The 15,954-nt window shown below is 45.5% G+C and overlaps 1 protein-coding gene across 2 annotated transcripts in view; it reads left to right on the plus strand.

Moving 5' to 3' along the window:
* The first annotated feature begins 8,690 nt into the window (after positions 1-8,690).
* The window catches only part of PITPNC1 (phosphatidylinositol transfer protein cytoplasmic 1), a 257,389-nt gene continuing 250,125 nt past the window's right edge, over positions 8,691-15,954 (plus strand). For both annotated transcript variants that reach the window (XM_059998410.1, XM_059998411.1), the window contains exon 1: positions 8,691-9,579. Coding sequence is in view for 1 of the 2 variants with exons in the window: in XM_059998411.1 (XP_059854394.1) it covers positions 9,532-9,579 (48 nt within the window). In the remaining variant the exon portion in view is untranslated. The remainder of the gene's footprint in view (positions 9,580-15,954) is intronic.

The raw sequence follows: 15,954 nt of genomic DNA on the forward strand, positions 1-15,954 counted from the left end.
GGCTATGATACATATTCTTACACCTCTGCTTTGAAATATTATGATTTCTCAGAGCCGTGGGCAAGCCGCTTAACTTTTCTTAGATCTCGGTTTTCTCCTGTCTATAGGAGCAGGCTGAAATAAACGCCGAAGAAAAGAGTTCTCAGGTTTCATCTGGTTGAGAATCTTGGCATAATCTGTGGGATCTCTTAAAGTTAATAAGAGAAGGTATGGCAGTGGCTGAGTAGTATAATAGGTAAATATTATGTTGCTAAGAAGAATCTTTAGAAGTTTTATTTGCTTTCCCTTTCCAAACTCTTATGAGCATCAAAAGAGATCACGTATATCCGAGCCGATTTTCCAGTTAGGGACCATACAAGTTTTCTTTATTATCATCCACACCATCTGGGTCCCTTTTTTTAAAAAAAGCTTAAGATCCTTGAACGTGAGTATGAGGCTGTGTGTGGTGTGGTCCAAGTGTCAACAGTAGCCTGGGAAGCAAATGGGAAATCTTGGAGCGGTCTACTGTTATGTTAGTGATTCTCAGTTTAATCAGCACCAACCTCCCTTTATATATGCTGAATAGACCTTTTTTAAAAAAAAAAAACTGTTCTGGGGACTTCCCTGGCCGTCCAGTGGTTAAGACTCTGCTTCCCATGCAGGGTGTGTGGGTTCAATCCCTGGTCTGGGAACTAATATTCCACATGCTGCATGGCTTGGACAAAAAAATTAAAAAGAAAAAACAAACAAACTATTCTGGAATGAAAATCATGGATAATATAACCCATCTACACACATAACTAAAAAACAAACATGAAACAAGAAAACATCCTAGCTGTAAAGGAGAAACATTGCAAAATAGCAAAATAATAATATATTTCAAAATATAAAGGCTAAAACATGTCTACAGTAGAAATACAAAGAAGTAGCCATTTGCTTGTACACATATACAATACAATAACTATAAATGCAAACATTACACCTGCCACAGGTGTGTTCTTTTGGTTCCTCAAGCATAAGGGTGGCATGATTTTTCCAATATGGTGTACAACTTCTTGGTAAAGTTCTGACTATATTGAAGTATAATTTTCCATTGTTTTTCACATAGAAGAAGTCTTAGAAAATTTAGTGCGTATTAAAACTTCAAAAAAAAAAAAGCTTGGCATATGTTTAATGGAGTTAGGCCTCAGACACATAAGGAGGTGTCTGGCAGGACATTGAAAAGTCTGATGGAATGTGAGACGATATTTTATTGTGTAGGTTTGTTGCATTGCAGTTGTTCGGCATCCCAATTACATATTGATACCTTCCTCATCCACCGTGACTGTGACAACCCCAAATTCCCTTACAAATTTCGAAAACACACTCTAACAGCTCGTTGAGACACACTAGGGTAAGATGTTTTCTGGCTCTACATTTGGTGGGCAGTTGCTTTGACTAGAGTAGACGAAAGGATTTGGAGTTCTACACTTTGTGCGAAAAGTTTGAAAAAACAAAAAGTAACAAAGGTGTGATGGACTAAACAGATTTATGGTTTACGGAACTCAAAAAATAAGAGTGTAAAGAAGGCAAATAGGTGGAGAAAAGTCAGCTCCACAGCAAACTGAAGCCCTTCCTCTCTAGGCTTGGAGGTAACAATAATGAAAGCCAACTGAAATCTAAGAAAGTGCTTGCAAAGGAAACAAAAATTGAAAGTGAAGTAAATAAAGAAGGAAACCAGTAAAAGTCCGAGCAATGGGCAGAGAAAATAGGTAAAATTCCTGTATTATAGACAGATTCTTTATAAATCTATTATTTGAGTGAGTCTGAGATTAAATATGTGGCTTTGTAAGAAAGAAATTGGTTTCAGAAGAGAAAAATTGGCAGTGGAAGAATAAGGAATCTAGGAATTCCCTGGCTGCCCAGTGGTTAGGGCTCCAAGCTTCCACTGCAGGGGGCACAGGTTCCATCCCTGGTTAGGGAACCTGCGTGCCACGCCGCATGGCCAAAAAAAAAAAAAAAAAGAATAAGGAATCTAAAATGAAGGGAGAAGTACTGATTGGAAAAAGTTTATTCAGAAAGAACCATGGTAATATATATTATGATACTAATTATTGAAAATAGTGTGCCTATATATTAATTGCTACATTGGTATATATATTTTTTCATATTTGGCATTTCTGGCACTTTCAGCTTATTGGCTGTGCACATATCTGACCCAAAGTTCCTGCCTTTGTGAAGTGAACATTCTAATGGGGAGGAAGACAGAAAATCAACATGTAAATATGTGCCAGGGATGATAGTGCTTGGGAGGTGGTCGAAGAGGGCATCGCCAGTGAGCTAAGACCTGAAGTAAGGGAGTCTTGCAGGTTGCTGGGGGATGAAGATTCCAGGCAGAGGCAGGAGCAAGAACCCTGAGCTGAGAGCAATCAGATCATGCCTGGCTTGTTTGAAAAACAGAATGAGTAAGGGCGAGAGTTGTAGGAGATGAGATTTAAGTCAATTTGACCATTAGAAGGACTTGGTTTTTAATCTGAGTGAGATGGAGAGCCAATGGGAGTTTGGGGCAAAGGAGTGGCAGGACCTGATTTACATAGTAAAAGAATCACTCTATTTCCTAAGAGACAGAAGCTGTTTTCTGCTGGGCAGAAGCTGGGAGACTAGTTAGAAAGTTTTTGCAATAATGCAGGGGGAAAATGATGGTGTCTTGGACGAGGGTGCAGGCAGTAGAAGTGGTAAGAAGTGGCTAGATCCTGGATATAATCTGAAAATAGAGCCAAGATAGGACTTGTGGTTGGTTATGAGAGGAAAGGGGTCAAACATGTCTGCAAGATTTTTGAGCTTAATCTCTGAAAAGATGGAGTTGCCATTTGCCAAGATGGAGCAGACTAGGGACAAGAAAGTCAGAAGGAAAAGGACAGGAGTCAGTTTTGGATATGTTAATTTGAGGTGCCTATTGGGTATCCAAGTGACAATGCTGAGAAGGCAAGTGGATATACAAATGTCAAATTAAAGGGAGTAATTTGGGCTAGAGGTTTGAAGTTAGGAGGCATTAACATACTGATGGTATTGAAAGTCGCGGGGCTTACATTACAGAACACTTCCTGAAATGTGTGTAAAATATTTGTTTGTAAAATATTTGTTTTTATTTATTTACTTATATATTTTTTTGGCCGCACCGCTTGCGAGATCTTAGTTCCCTGACCAGGGATTGAACCCGGGCAGTGAAAGCGCCGAGTCCTAACCACTGGACCACCAGGGAATTTCCAAAATATTTGTTTTTATAAATTGCTTATTTTAAAGGCAATGGGAGAACTTGATATTTTCAAGTCTGTTATGAATCATTTTGTAAAGAAAAATATTTTATCTTTTGGGTAAATGTCAGGTGAGTAAAGGCATACCTAAGTCATTGTATCCATTTACTCTTGCTGCTGTAACAAATAACCATGAATTTGGTGGCTTGAAACAAAAGCAACTGATGTTCTCACAGTCTGGAATCCAGAAGTCTGAAGTCAGTGTCAGTGGGCTGAAATCGAGGTATGGCAGGGCCATGTTCTCTCTGGAGGCTCTAGGGGACAGTCTGTTCCTTGCCTCTTCCAGCTTCTGGTGGCTGTGGGCATCCCTTGGCTTGCGGGGATCTCATCACTCCAGTCTCTGCTTTCATGGTCACAGTGCCTTCTCCTCTTCTGTGTGTGTGTGTGTCAGATGTCCACCTGCCTTTCTCTTACACAGATACTTGTGACTATATTTAGGGACATCCAGATAATCCACGGTAGTCTCATCTCAAAGTCTTTAACGTAACCACATCTGCCAAGACCCTTTTTCCAATACGGTAACATTTTCAGTTTCCAGGGCTTAGGGCCTGATGTCTTCGGGGGTCCATTATTCAGCTGCACTGTAGTCACCTACGCAATTTCTAAACTGGGGTTTTGATATAAATGGTTACATACTCTTAATAGCAAACATAATTCCTTCTTCTCTCTGGGGACATTTAAAATGTTCCACAAAAAGTCAAATTCCATGACGTCTCTATGGCACTACATAGCTAAGAAATACTATTTCTGGATCTGTGTTGACATCATTTGATGATACTAGGTCAAATATAATTTGGCATTAAAGAGTTACCGTAAGTTATGGTTGCACAGTTACTTCCTCTTAAAGGATACTCAGGGTCAAGGACAACGTCTTCTTTCATCACTAAAATTTCTCTCCAGTGAGTATAGGTTACAGATCCTCTCATAATTCATCTCAAAATATTCCAGTGTTTGCCAACTTCTGTAAAAACAGGTAATGCAATAAAAAGTGAAACCTTCATAAAATTTATTACTAGCTTATTTATTAAAAAAAAAGAAGACAAAACCATACGTTTGGCCACGGATCCTCCAGGGTTTTTTCCCATGTGAAGCAATTTGTACCACATCATTGTCAATTAATCTTTATTTTATGAGCATTTACTGCACAGCTGTAAGCAATTCCACATCAAAGGCATTCTCCGTATTTAATAGAGGACTGATAAATGGGTCTACACATAAGAATTGCTTTGGGACTTGCTTTGTGTAGTTTTATTAAGAATGAATTTAACATTTGCATAGGACCTAACAAGGTTAGACATACAAGTGTTTAAAACACACACACACACACACACACACACACAGGAATATATAGACATAGCCTCCTCTGGAATTAAATAATGTTTAATAAAACAAAAATTAATTGCAAAGTATAACTTTGGTTTTCAAAAATCGCCCTTAAAGAGGGGGAGGGGCATGTCAAAAGGACGCAGGAACCGACCTGGAAGAGCTACCAATGGCCAAAGCTGGACCAGTGTGAACAACAAAAATAACGTCGTATTGAATTATAACTCAAAGTAGAGAGGAAAAATGCCTGAGTCCACACTGATATAAGTAAATAATTGAATGAACACACAAATGAGGGAGAAAGGACACATCTCGCAGGATACCATATTGTGTGTGTAGATACCCTCCCCTTGAGGGGGTGGGGCTTAGCTCTGCTCCCTTGAGTGTAGGCTGCACTTCAAGACTGCCTTCCAAAGAATAGAGTATGGAAAGGGAAAACTAGTCACTTTACAATAGAAAAACTTGGTAGACATTACCGTAACCAAATGATCAAGGTTAAAGTTAAGTCCTTTATCAAGGGCTACTTGGCTAATAGAAAGCAGAGCATGGGAATGAGAAGGGGACATCTTTATAGAACTGTGATATAACAGTTTTGTTCTGTTCCTTCTCTCCTTAGCTCTAAAACAAGTTGAAGTTCAGTCTCTTCAAAAGCTTCTTTGGAGTAGCTACACATTTAGATAAGATTAATGAATGTTACATAATGCAGTGATTCTCCACTGCAGCAGTTCCCCCCCTCCACACCCATCCCCATATTTGGCAATGTACGTGGGTGTGTGGGTGGGATTGCTACTGATACTCAGTGTGTAGAGACCAGGGATGCTGCTGAATCCTACAGTGATTCCCCCAGCAAAGAATTATCTGTTATCAAATGTCAATAGTGCCAAGGTCGAGAATCCTGAACTCATATGCATACACCTAATAGACCTTGATTGGGTACCCACAATATCCCTCAAACCAGGCTACACTTTACAGATGACACAATAGGACATGGCCCATCTCCTCAGGAAGGTTACCATCATGTTGGGGAATTGGAGAACAAGTGAAACACTTCAAGTAAAGGATATGACATTATATATATAAAGGCCACACTGGCATACAAACCAGAACCAAAATGAATAGTCCAGATCAGTGATCTGGGTTGTCTAGAAAGGTAAAGAGTTATCTAGAATGGCTCCACGTAAGAGATAGGATTCTCATTGGGCCTTGATTAACCCAGAGACTTTAGTGAGGAGGAAATAGGAAGATGGAAAGAACCACAATAGCTTACTTTACAAGTACCAGGGGATATTCTTGGAATAAAATAGGAAGTCACAAAGTCTGTTGATACACTCTTCTTTCAGATCCTAGTTACAGAACTAGAACTAGAGCCCTACAGTTTTTTTTTTCCCACACAAACTGGGAAGAGGTTTCAATGTGGGGGAGGGGGTGAATCAACAGAATTCGGGTGAACACAATGGGTTGAACAGCTCCCCAGATGATTGATTGAGATGCACACCTCCCCCATCTCGCGTTCTGACACCCCCTGCCTTCAGAGGGTGTCACCCATCTGAGAATATATGCTGTCATAGACATGAGTAGGCTAATACTCTCTTCCTTTTGGTCGCATCATTCCTCACTGGTAACTTTACTCTTGGTTCTTCTCTTTGCCCTCTGCTCCCCATCCACACTTTTTAATATGTGATGATCCGTAACTGTAGAGTGTACGTTGTTAATGGAACATCGCTACCATCCATAGTGATGATAGCAACACCTTCAAGGCTCTTTGGAAATGGATATTGCAAACTCCGTCTGTTGAAAAGAAAACAAAGATACAGTTCTCGCCAGACTCTTGCTGACGAGGTGACTTAAAACATTTTAAAGCAAGGTGTCTGACCAGTAGATGGCGCCCTCCTCCCTTGTGTGAATGAGTTATGAATGAATACGCTCTCTCTTTGCCCTCCCCTCTCCCAAGCACTGTTGTGGAGAAAACCCATCGGTTCCCAAGTCCTATCCATATCTTTTAAATTCATTGTCTTTTCTTCATTCGCTGTCTAATTCAGACCCTCCCCGTTGTCTCCTTTAGAATTACAGTCATATAAACCTCTGGCCTCTGGTATCCTTCTGTCCCAACCCATCCAACACACTACCATCAGAATCACTTTCCAACAACACAGATTGTCAGTGCCCTGCTGCTTAATTGTGTCCTGAGGGAGGGAGTGGGAGAGGATTCTCTGTGAAGGCAGTGGCAAGAGCAGAAGGATCGAAGTAAGTGGAGCCCTTCTCTGAACAACAGAGTTTTTTCATTTGGCTGGAGCAGGGCCGGGGAAGGGTGATGGGGCTCTGTGGGAAAGGTAGATTCAGAGCCTCGATCCTCCAGCCAGGGAATTTTAACTTGCTCAGTTAGACCACAGAGAATCACTAAGAGGTGTTGAAGGCAGAAGGATTAGAGCTGTGCCTGAACAAGGGTCATGTGACCAGGCGTGCGGACTGACTGAAAAGGAAAAGTTCAGGAAAGAAGTCAGCTTAGCAGAGGGGAAAGGACAGAAGCATATATGTGGTAATTTGCAGTTTGCGAGATTCGGAGAAGTAGTTCCTCAACCGTAATATTCATCAGTAAAATACTTCATTATACAGAATCAATGTCAGGAAACATCTAGGAAAGCCAGGAATTTGTCCACCTACCCTGATGTCGTGTGTGCATATGCATGTGTGGCTAGCCAATACATCCCCTAGCTGCCTCTGGGAAGAGTTTTAAGTGCCAGAAGTGAAGCCACTACGCCGTGTTTTAGTGAGAAGCAGGAAAAAGAAAAACAGCTTGAGCATCCTCTGCGTATCACAGGCTTTCATGTGTTATTATTCAGCAGTACAGTGTCAGATTTAGATTTTCCACCTCGAGGAATTTGGTTTAGCTTCAGTTAGTTGCTGTGAATCTTTCTGAGCCAACTCTGGGAAGCATTTATCTAGAAAATAGTTTTTTCCCTAGAATATAAGCTGGATAGAGGGTGTCATTTTTCTATCAGCCTTTGTATTATATTCACACAGTTATAATTTCTCTCCAGCCATCTGGATGATTTTAGCCACAGCCCACCATAGTTATATTGGTTAATTACTTATTACTTACAATTTTAAATACTATAAGATTGAGGCCATCAGTATCGCCATCCAAAGCCCTGTGAGGAGCTGCAGGATCTTAGAGCACGAATATTTTTTCTGAGGAAAGATGATGCTTGCAGGTTATTCTGCAGAGAGGCAACTGATGCATTTTTCATCCAGCAACTTTTCAGAAAAACAAGCTTAAAAACACCAGACAAATGAAAAACAGACTTCAGCAGTTACATGCAGCTTCCTGAGTAACTGAAGAATGTGCCTCTTGTGGTTAAAATGAGGGATCTGTTTAATATGGATGAAATACCAACACTCCAGGCATTTTCACTGACATTTCACTGTGACTTTTTGAACTTGGGAATGCTGACAGGAAAACCTATTCTTGCTGCTCTGCGAAGCCTGCAGTCAGACTGCAGAGCAGGGCCAGGAGAGGTAAAAGGCTATGCCTGGTTCATGTTCCCCGTGGTTTGTGTGTCTTTCTGTTTGGATTTCATTTTCATTCACATTGTTGGACTTTCCAGTTTCTGGATTCCTGCTCTGAAACCAGTTAGGAAACCAGGCAAGGGTTTGCTCTCCTGCTCCCAAATCCCATCGCCTCTCCAGCGCTGGACTTGCTTACTGGACCAAAGTGAAAACACTCTCGGTGGGCATTTGTAAAAACCTTCTCTAAAGGTCAAGGGGCACTTCTGTACCTTGGACCCAGAAACTACCCAGAGTGGCTGGACAGAGCACTGTGGCACCCGGGGTACATTTGAGAACAGATTCAAAGGGTAAAGGAGCCGAAGGGAGCCCCCTTTTCCGATCCTCCCCATCGCCGGCCGGCCTCGGCTCTCCGCGGCAGCCCTGCCGTCTGGCAGCAGCCGGGGAGAGACATGCTGTTTTGTTTAAATCCTCCACATTCTTTGCCATTTCCCCATTGGCCGGATGGGGCTACCCTCCCCGCCGAGGCGGCTGCTGATGTCAGCTTCGCTCGCGCTCGCTCCTCCCGCACCCACCTCCCCGGCCCGAGGCACACTGCAGCTCGGCGCCGACTCTCCGGCCCCGGCGAGGTGGCTGCAAACTCTCGGGCACGCACGGCGCTCGGGGATCCGGACTCGGGGGAGGGGACGCGCACGGAAGGCGCCAGCTTCCTCCCGCCCGCCCCTCGCAGCCGCGAGCTGAGGTCGGAGGAACCCGGAGCCCCAGCCCGGCAGAGCTGAGCGGCGGCGGCGGCTTCCCTTTTCTCCCCCAGCGAGCCCTGAAGCGCCTCGGGGACCGGCCCTAAAAAGAGCAGGAAATCTTGTTTACCGCCCAAGGAGCACAGCCGATCGAGCCTTTGTCTAGAAAGTCAGCATCTCTGGCTCCGTCAGCAATGTGTGCCTGGTGACATTAGCCTTGGGCAGACCGGCCGGAAAAGGGGGGTCGCCAGGTTCAGATCTGGTTTCAGAGGCGGATCGAGCGGGTGACTTTTGTGCATTCGTTTTAATTTTTGGAAATCTCTCTTATTTTTCCTCCCTCGCCCGCTGCCGGGCATGTCCTGATCTGGCGCCCGCTACTACTGCCCCGGGCTGCCGATCAGAGCGGTTTCCAGTGGGTCTCCCTCCCTCCCTGGCTGACTTTGCAACACCGCGTTCCAGGCGGATCGACCTCGGCGAGGAAGGAGGCGGGGGAGCCGCGAACACCAGGACCCAAGCCTTGACATGCTCTCGGGCGGAGAGGAGGAAGCCAGGACCTGAGCGCACCGCCGGGGCTAATTCGCCGCCCGGGTCCGAGCACGGGGCTCCGGGCGCTTTGCCCTGAGCCTGGGCGGCAGCCTTGTTGGTCTGGGGGAGCCCCCCTCTTCCCGCCTCGGGGGTCCGCGGCCGGCAGGACCATGCTGCTGAAGGAGTACCGGATCTGCATGCCGCTCACCGTAGCCGAGGTAAGCGCCGCGCCGGGCCCGGCCTCGCCCACTCCCCGTCCCCGGCTCCGGGGCGCCGCGCCTCCCGGCCGGCGGGTCCACTACGGGCGGCGGGGAAACCCTGGTGGAAAACTGCCTTCCAAACCGGGAGGCTGGAGGGGGAGGAGGAAGTGGAATTACTGCTTCCACTTGTCACCCCAGCAAGGAGGGCGGCGTTGGGTGGGGCGGTGGACTGCAGGTGGGTTTGGGGGGGGGGGCTACCAGAATCCAGATTGCTGGGGATCAGAATGCGCCAAAGGGATTTGGTCGCCCCCTCCTTCCAATTAAGAAAATGAATAAAGCAAACCCAAGAGCCCCAAGCATGCCCTGGTAGCTGGGGGGGCAATCCGACCTGGCGTGGGCCCAGGTTCCCCTCCCGCCCTTCGCTGGAAGGTTGGGGTAAGGGAGAAGCCCTTCGCCCTCGGGATTTGGAGGGCCCGGGCCCCGCCTCGGGGCACCTCGGAACCCTCGGGGGGTCCGTTTGGGCTCGGACCCCTTGCCATCGCCGCCAAACTGGGCGCCTCTCCCGCCACGCCCGCGCTTCGAGGCCCCCGGACCTGGCTTCGACCTTTCTCTAACCGCCTGGGTCGGAAACTTTCTGCTTGTCTTGTTTCTTGGGCCGTGGGGAGAGCTCTCTGCGGGCGAGCGGGGAACGGCGGGGGCTGCGGAGCGGCCACAGGGGGGCGCTCCAGCACGTGGGTGCGGGCCCGGTCCGGGTTCCCGGGTCCCGCAGCTTCAGGGCGAGGGGAGGGTGCTTGTCCTGGGCTCGTCCTCCGCGCGCTGCTCAGGTTCCTTTCTCCCGAACCCCTCCCTCCCCACCCCCTTCCCCCACCCCAAGCCTCAAGCTCGATCTTTCAGGAAACGATGACTCAGTGAGGATTATTCAGGCCCCGGTTTTCCTTTATTCCCGCTCTGCCTCCTTATCTTTGGTGATTTCACAATTGCTTAGCGCTTGTCCAGGGACATCGTGGGAGCTTGGAGCCAATCAAGGCAATTTGAAACTTACCAGTGTGGTTTGGTGTGGCAACACACATGACACCAGCGACCCAAACCGTGTTTATGTTTAAATACAGTGCACTTAATCTGTCAGACATGTTACTGAGCCACTATTTGGGGAAGGGGCGAGGTGCTTCGGGAGAGAAAAAGGTGGGGACTTGTCTACATTTGTTGTCTGGAGCAAGTGTTAAGGAAGAGCCAAGTACAATCCAAGGCAAGATCAAAGTATGGTTCCGAGTTTACAAAATGTATTCTAGGGACGCTGGCTGCCAAAGAGATCAGCCCCCACCCCAATGATCAACCGAGCGGTGCAGTTCGTTGGCTTTGGAGGAGATAACATTTGAGCAAGTTCTTGAAGGAGGGATGCCATGTGGGTAGGCAGACCGTGTAAATCACGTGGAAAAGCAGCACACAATGCTATGTGGACGATGGGAGAGGCAAATGAATGAAACTGGTTAACCGGAGTTTTTCTAGAAAAGGTTATCGAGATCTTCTCACCCCTGAGCAGATGAGCTGGAGTAGTTCAGCTTGGAGGTGTGTCTGCTTCCACTCCATCTCCTCCTAATGCCTTTATTTATTGAGAGGAGTTTGGGATCTAGGGGCAATGCTGGTACTGCATGAAATGCCCCCCATTGCAGGTGATAGTCAAGAAAGTAACCAGCTCTAGAATCTTCTGTACTACCTACAAAATCTCTTTATTCTGTTATTTTCCCTCCTCAGGCTTTCTTGAACCCTCAGACACTGCTCTTTCTCCACATTTATTTTTGTACTGAAATAACTACAACTTTGGGGAGAAGTAATCATATTTGAGTGGTATAGGTGGAGACCCTTCCTTTCTTGATTGGCAAATGAAATGAGACTCGGCCTGTAATATAATGTATAATTATAACTTAATTAATGTGTAATTCATTTGGACCAAAGCATGATTCAGTGTCTGTAAGGTCATATTCGGAAGTAGTTTTCTTCTTTGTTAGTGAAGCAGAGGGGCAGTTTAGATTGAGCAGGGTTTCAAAGCGGAAGGATTCAGATTAACCAAGTCAGATGATGGATGAGGACGCGAGGCCCAGCTTGCCAGAGGTTAGACCCCTAGAGTCTGACTGGTAGTGAACCCCACAATCCACCATCCACCTTAGCACTGTGTCCTCCCAACCTTAACTCTGAAAACTGGGAAGGCATTATCTTCAAAGAAGACAACTACCATCCACTTTAGTAGACTTTTAGAAACCTCACTTTTGCTACAACTCTTGATTTGCTCTGGGCCTGATTCAGCCTACATGAAACTTCTAGGATTTGTCCCTGTTCTGACAACCACAGTTAATTAGTAGCAATGTCCATACTTTTAAAAACGAGACAAATGCCCTTGTTTTGGAGAGTCATCAAAAGGACCAACACTGTATGTCTATTCTTTTTCCCTGGTCTTATCTAGTTTAACTCTTCTTGGAGGGGAGTGTAAGGGAGACTGGTGTGTTATCCACATTTTGCAGATGAGTGAACAGAGATTCAGAAAGGTTAAGTAATGTGCGCCAGGCCACACAACTAGTTAATAGCCAAGCCAGAACCATGGTAAAACCATTAGTATTTGTTTCTCCTTACTCTGCTTGCCCGTTACTCATGTTTAATCTAGAAAAAAAAAAAATTCTTGAAAACAGAAAAAGTCAGCACTATCAACTAAATGAAAAATCAAAGACCTTTTGATTTGGTATAGAGTGTGCTAGTTTCTACTATTTCTCTCGCCTTATTTTAACTCATAAAATATTCCTTAGTTCCAGGAAAGAAGAACAGGTCTGGGAGATAAAGCAAGTAAAGCTGAATTACAGTCTAGATCAGTGTTGGTGTTTTGTTTTTCAGACATTCATATCAGAGTAAAGAATTATAAGTAACATCCCATGGATTTATTTTTTTTATTATTATTATTTTTTGCGGTACGCGGGCCTCTCACAGCTGTGGCGTTTCCCGTTGTGGAGCACAGGCTCCAGATGCACAGGCTCAGCAGCCATGGCTCACGGGCCCAGCCGCTCCGCAGCATGTGGGATCCTCCCGGACCGGGGCACGAACCCATGTCCCCTGCATCGGCAGGCGGACTCTCAACCACTGTGCCACCAGGGAAGCCCCCATGGATTTATTTTAATTTAAAAAACCCCACTTCATTGGAATAGTCTCCTCATTTATTTTCAATGTTGTTGTCTCTGAACTAAATATAAGCCCATTGGAAAGTTCTAAACAACAAAGGTCCCTGGGGGCCAATAGTTGCCTATGAAGAGACAGTTGTCATTGTCTTCATTTGAAACATTTGGTGATATAGATTCTAGAATTTCAGACTTGGAAGGACCATTAGAGATGGTCTAGAGTTGAAGCATTTCACTTTGTGGAGAAGACTAGAGCTATAGAAGGTGCAGTTAGTTGCCCATCTCATAGCCAAGGGCAAGGTCTAGGCCAGAACCCGGGGCAAAGCTCTTTTGCTGGGATTCCTTGTTGGAAGGAAATATCCCTAAGCCGAATGTGCAAAGCAGGAGACTAAATCAGTCTCTAGTTGGAAGGTGGGTTGGAGACTCTGACCTTGTCTTCTTAGGGGAATTTTAGGGGTTGTCAGCTGCCCCTGAAGGTGGCCAGGAGCCTCTCTTTGAAGCTGCTCTTGTATAACAAGTCCACTGGTTTTCCTTAGATTGTATTTTTTTGGGGGGGTAGCTTTTGGATGTGTGGCTCAATGCAGATTATGGTGGAGTTCAAGGCCCTTCCCTCCTAAGCCACTCCTTGGTGCTGCCACTGGTCCCAGCATCCTGGTCCCAAACTGCATCTTCAGGGCTCCGTGGAGCACAGTCTGATCACTCCTCCCTGGCAGGTCCTTATCGGTAAGATAAGCATCTTCCAAGAGCTGAGCACAGCCCAGTATGATCTAAGGTGGGAATCTTTTCAACTTCATTGCTTGCTTTGGTGTTTAATACTTCCTTTTCTGACTGCATCAACATTAATGTCTGGGATTTACTTGTGATCTTCAGGGATTTTTTTTTTTTTTTGCTGTACGCGGGCCTCTCACTGTTGTGGCCTCTTCTGTTGTGGAGCACAGGCTCCGGACACGCAGGCTCAGCGGCCATGGCTCACGGGCCCAGCCGCTCTGCGGCACGTGGGATCTTCCCAGACCGGGGCACGAACCCGTGTCCCCTGCATCGGCAAGTGGACTCTCAACCGCTGTGCCACCAGGGAAGCCCGATCTTCAGGGATTTGACGCACGATGGAAAACAGAAACACTCCCCTCCAAGAAAAGAAGAAAGAGAGAGAAAAGAAAAAAAAAAACCCAACTTTTTAACAGAATATTATTTTATTCTTTGTCCTGGCAGGGAGCCAGCGCACTTTATTCAGGCCCCCCTGAGTCCCCAGAGAATTTTCTTGCGCACATTTCTGAGAACAGATTTGGGATAGGAGTGATGCCATCTCTGGAATGACATAAATGAAGATGCCAAAATGCCCAACAGTGTTCCTTTTTGCTCCGTTTTAAAGCATTTTCATGAAATGCATCTGCAAACCTATTGGGACAGAAATTCTTTAAGGAAAGAGGGTTTTTTTCATATATAAATTTATTTATTTATTTTTTGGCTGCGTTTGGTCTTTGCTGCTGCGCGCAGGCTTTCTCTAGTTGCGGCGAGCGGGGCCTACTCTTCGTTGCGGTGCGCAGGCTTTTCATTGCGGTGGCTTCTCTTGTTGCAGAGCATGGGCTCTAGGTGCATGGGCTTCAGTAGTTGTGACGTGTGGGCTCAGTAGTTGTGGCTCACGGGCTCTAGAGCGCAGGCTCAGTAGTTGTGACGCACAGGCTAGTTGCTCTGAGGCATGTGGGATATTCCCGGACCAGGGCTCCAACCTTTGTGTCCCCTGCATTGGCAGGCAGATTCTTAACCACTGTGCCACCAGGGAAGGCCAGGAAAGAGGTTTTAAATTTGATATTTTCATCAACACTTTGTTTTCGGTACAAAGTGATATCCTTGAATGTAAAGGAGAAAAGACTCCTTGGATTAATCTCATAGACCTGCTCCAGGGTTCCTCATAAACATAATTTTGGAATTTTTTTTTTTAAGAATGAGCACTATTTTGACTTTTGTTTTTCCTAATTGTTAGCTTAGTTGGGAGGGACAAAGGCTGGGGTTGTGAGTGATCTCTGGGTGATCCCGTTAGCTTCTCTGGCCTGTTTCACAGTCATCAGGGAACAGTGTTGCTCATTGCTGCCCAGCTGTCTCCCAAAGCTCCCTTCTTGGTCGTGAGGGGCACCCGGGAAGTGGGGGGCGGGTTAATGGATCAGTGCAAACCTTTCACCACTAATAGAACAGACAACGAGGAGCAGATGCTGTCTTCCTGGCTGGTCAGTGAAAGTGACTTTGTGGAGAAAGGACACTGCATTTTCCCTGTGATTTGGGTGTGAATGCCTGTCACATGAAACAGATTCTAGGCCTTGGGAGAAAAAAAAAACAAAAACACTATTGTTAACAAAACCCTAGTTAAAAGTGGGTAGTAATTAACTTTTGCTTTTCATTACAAAGGCAGGGGGTGAATTCCCAAGGCCCTTAAAAATCAACTTCAAAACACTGTATCTGATTGACTATAACTGATATTCAGGGAAAGTGAGGCATCTTCCTTTCAGAAAGGCTCTCATTTTGGTGAATGGAGAATACTATTTTTTATAGGTAGTTTTTTTTTAAAAAAATAATCTATTTTCAACACTTAACCTCTTTAAGATCTCTTCCTTGCCCCAGTGTCAATCAGGGAAGTGTGCGTGTGTGTGTGTGTGTGTGTGTGTGTGTGTGTGTGTGTGTGTAGGGCAGAGGGTTCACAAAGATGTTTTGTTTTGTTTTTTTAAATATAAAAGTGTGTGCACAGTGACAGGCAGTAAGTGTGTTTTTCAGGGGCAGCGATTACTGGAAAAGTACGTCGAGGTTCATTGCTTTGGCCGCCTCAGTGAGGGCGCAGCTGCCCTGGCTGGCCTCTGTGGATTCTGGCCTGCTTTCTGTCGCCTGGAGGTCTGTATGGTCAAGTAACTCTGAAAACTTTTTTGAAAACTAGCAAACGTGTCTGCCTCCGTTCAGAGAAGAAGACAAATACAGAAACCAGCTGATTTGTAGCAAGAAGTCAGGAAGGTTTTACAAATCTTTAGCAAATTGCTGGGAGACAAAATTTAGCAAATCGCTGGGAGACGGAAAAAAGAATTTCAGGTTGCAGACTGCCAGCTGCCTGCCCTGTGTCTCATGCTTGAAATCAGGAATTTTGTTGTATTCCCAAGTAGAGATTTTTTGTAGGCTACATGGCAGATGAAGTTGAAGTGTGTTATAACTATTAAAACTGGAAAACAAATTGTATCTGGAAAATGTAAAGTTTGAA

The sequence above is a fragment of the Delphinus delphis genome, chromosome 19, assembly GCF_949987515.2.
Source record: "Delphinus delphis chromosome 19, mDelDel1.2, whole genome shotgun sequence".
Lineage (NCBI taxonomy): Eukaryota > Metazoa > Chordata > Mammalia > Artiodactyla > Delphinidae > Delphinus > Delphinus delphis.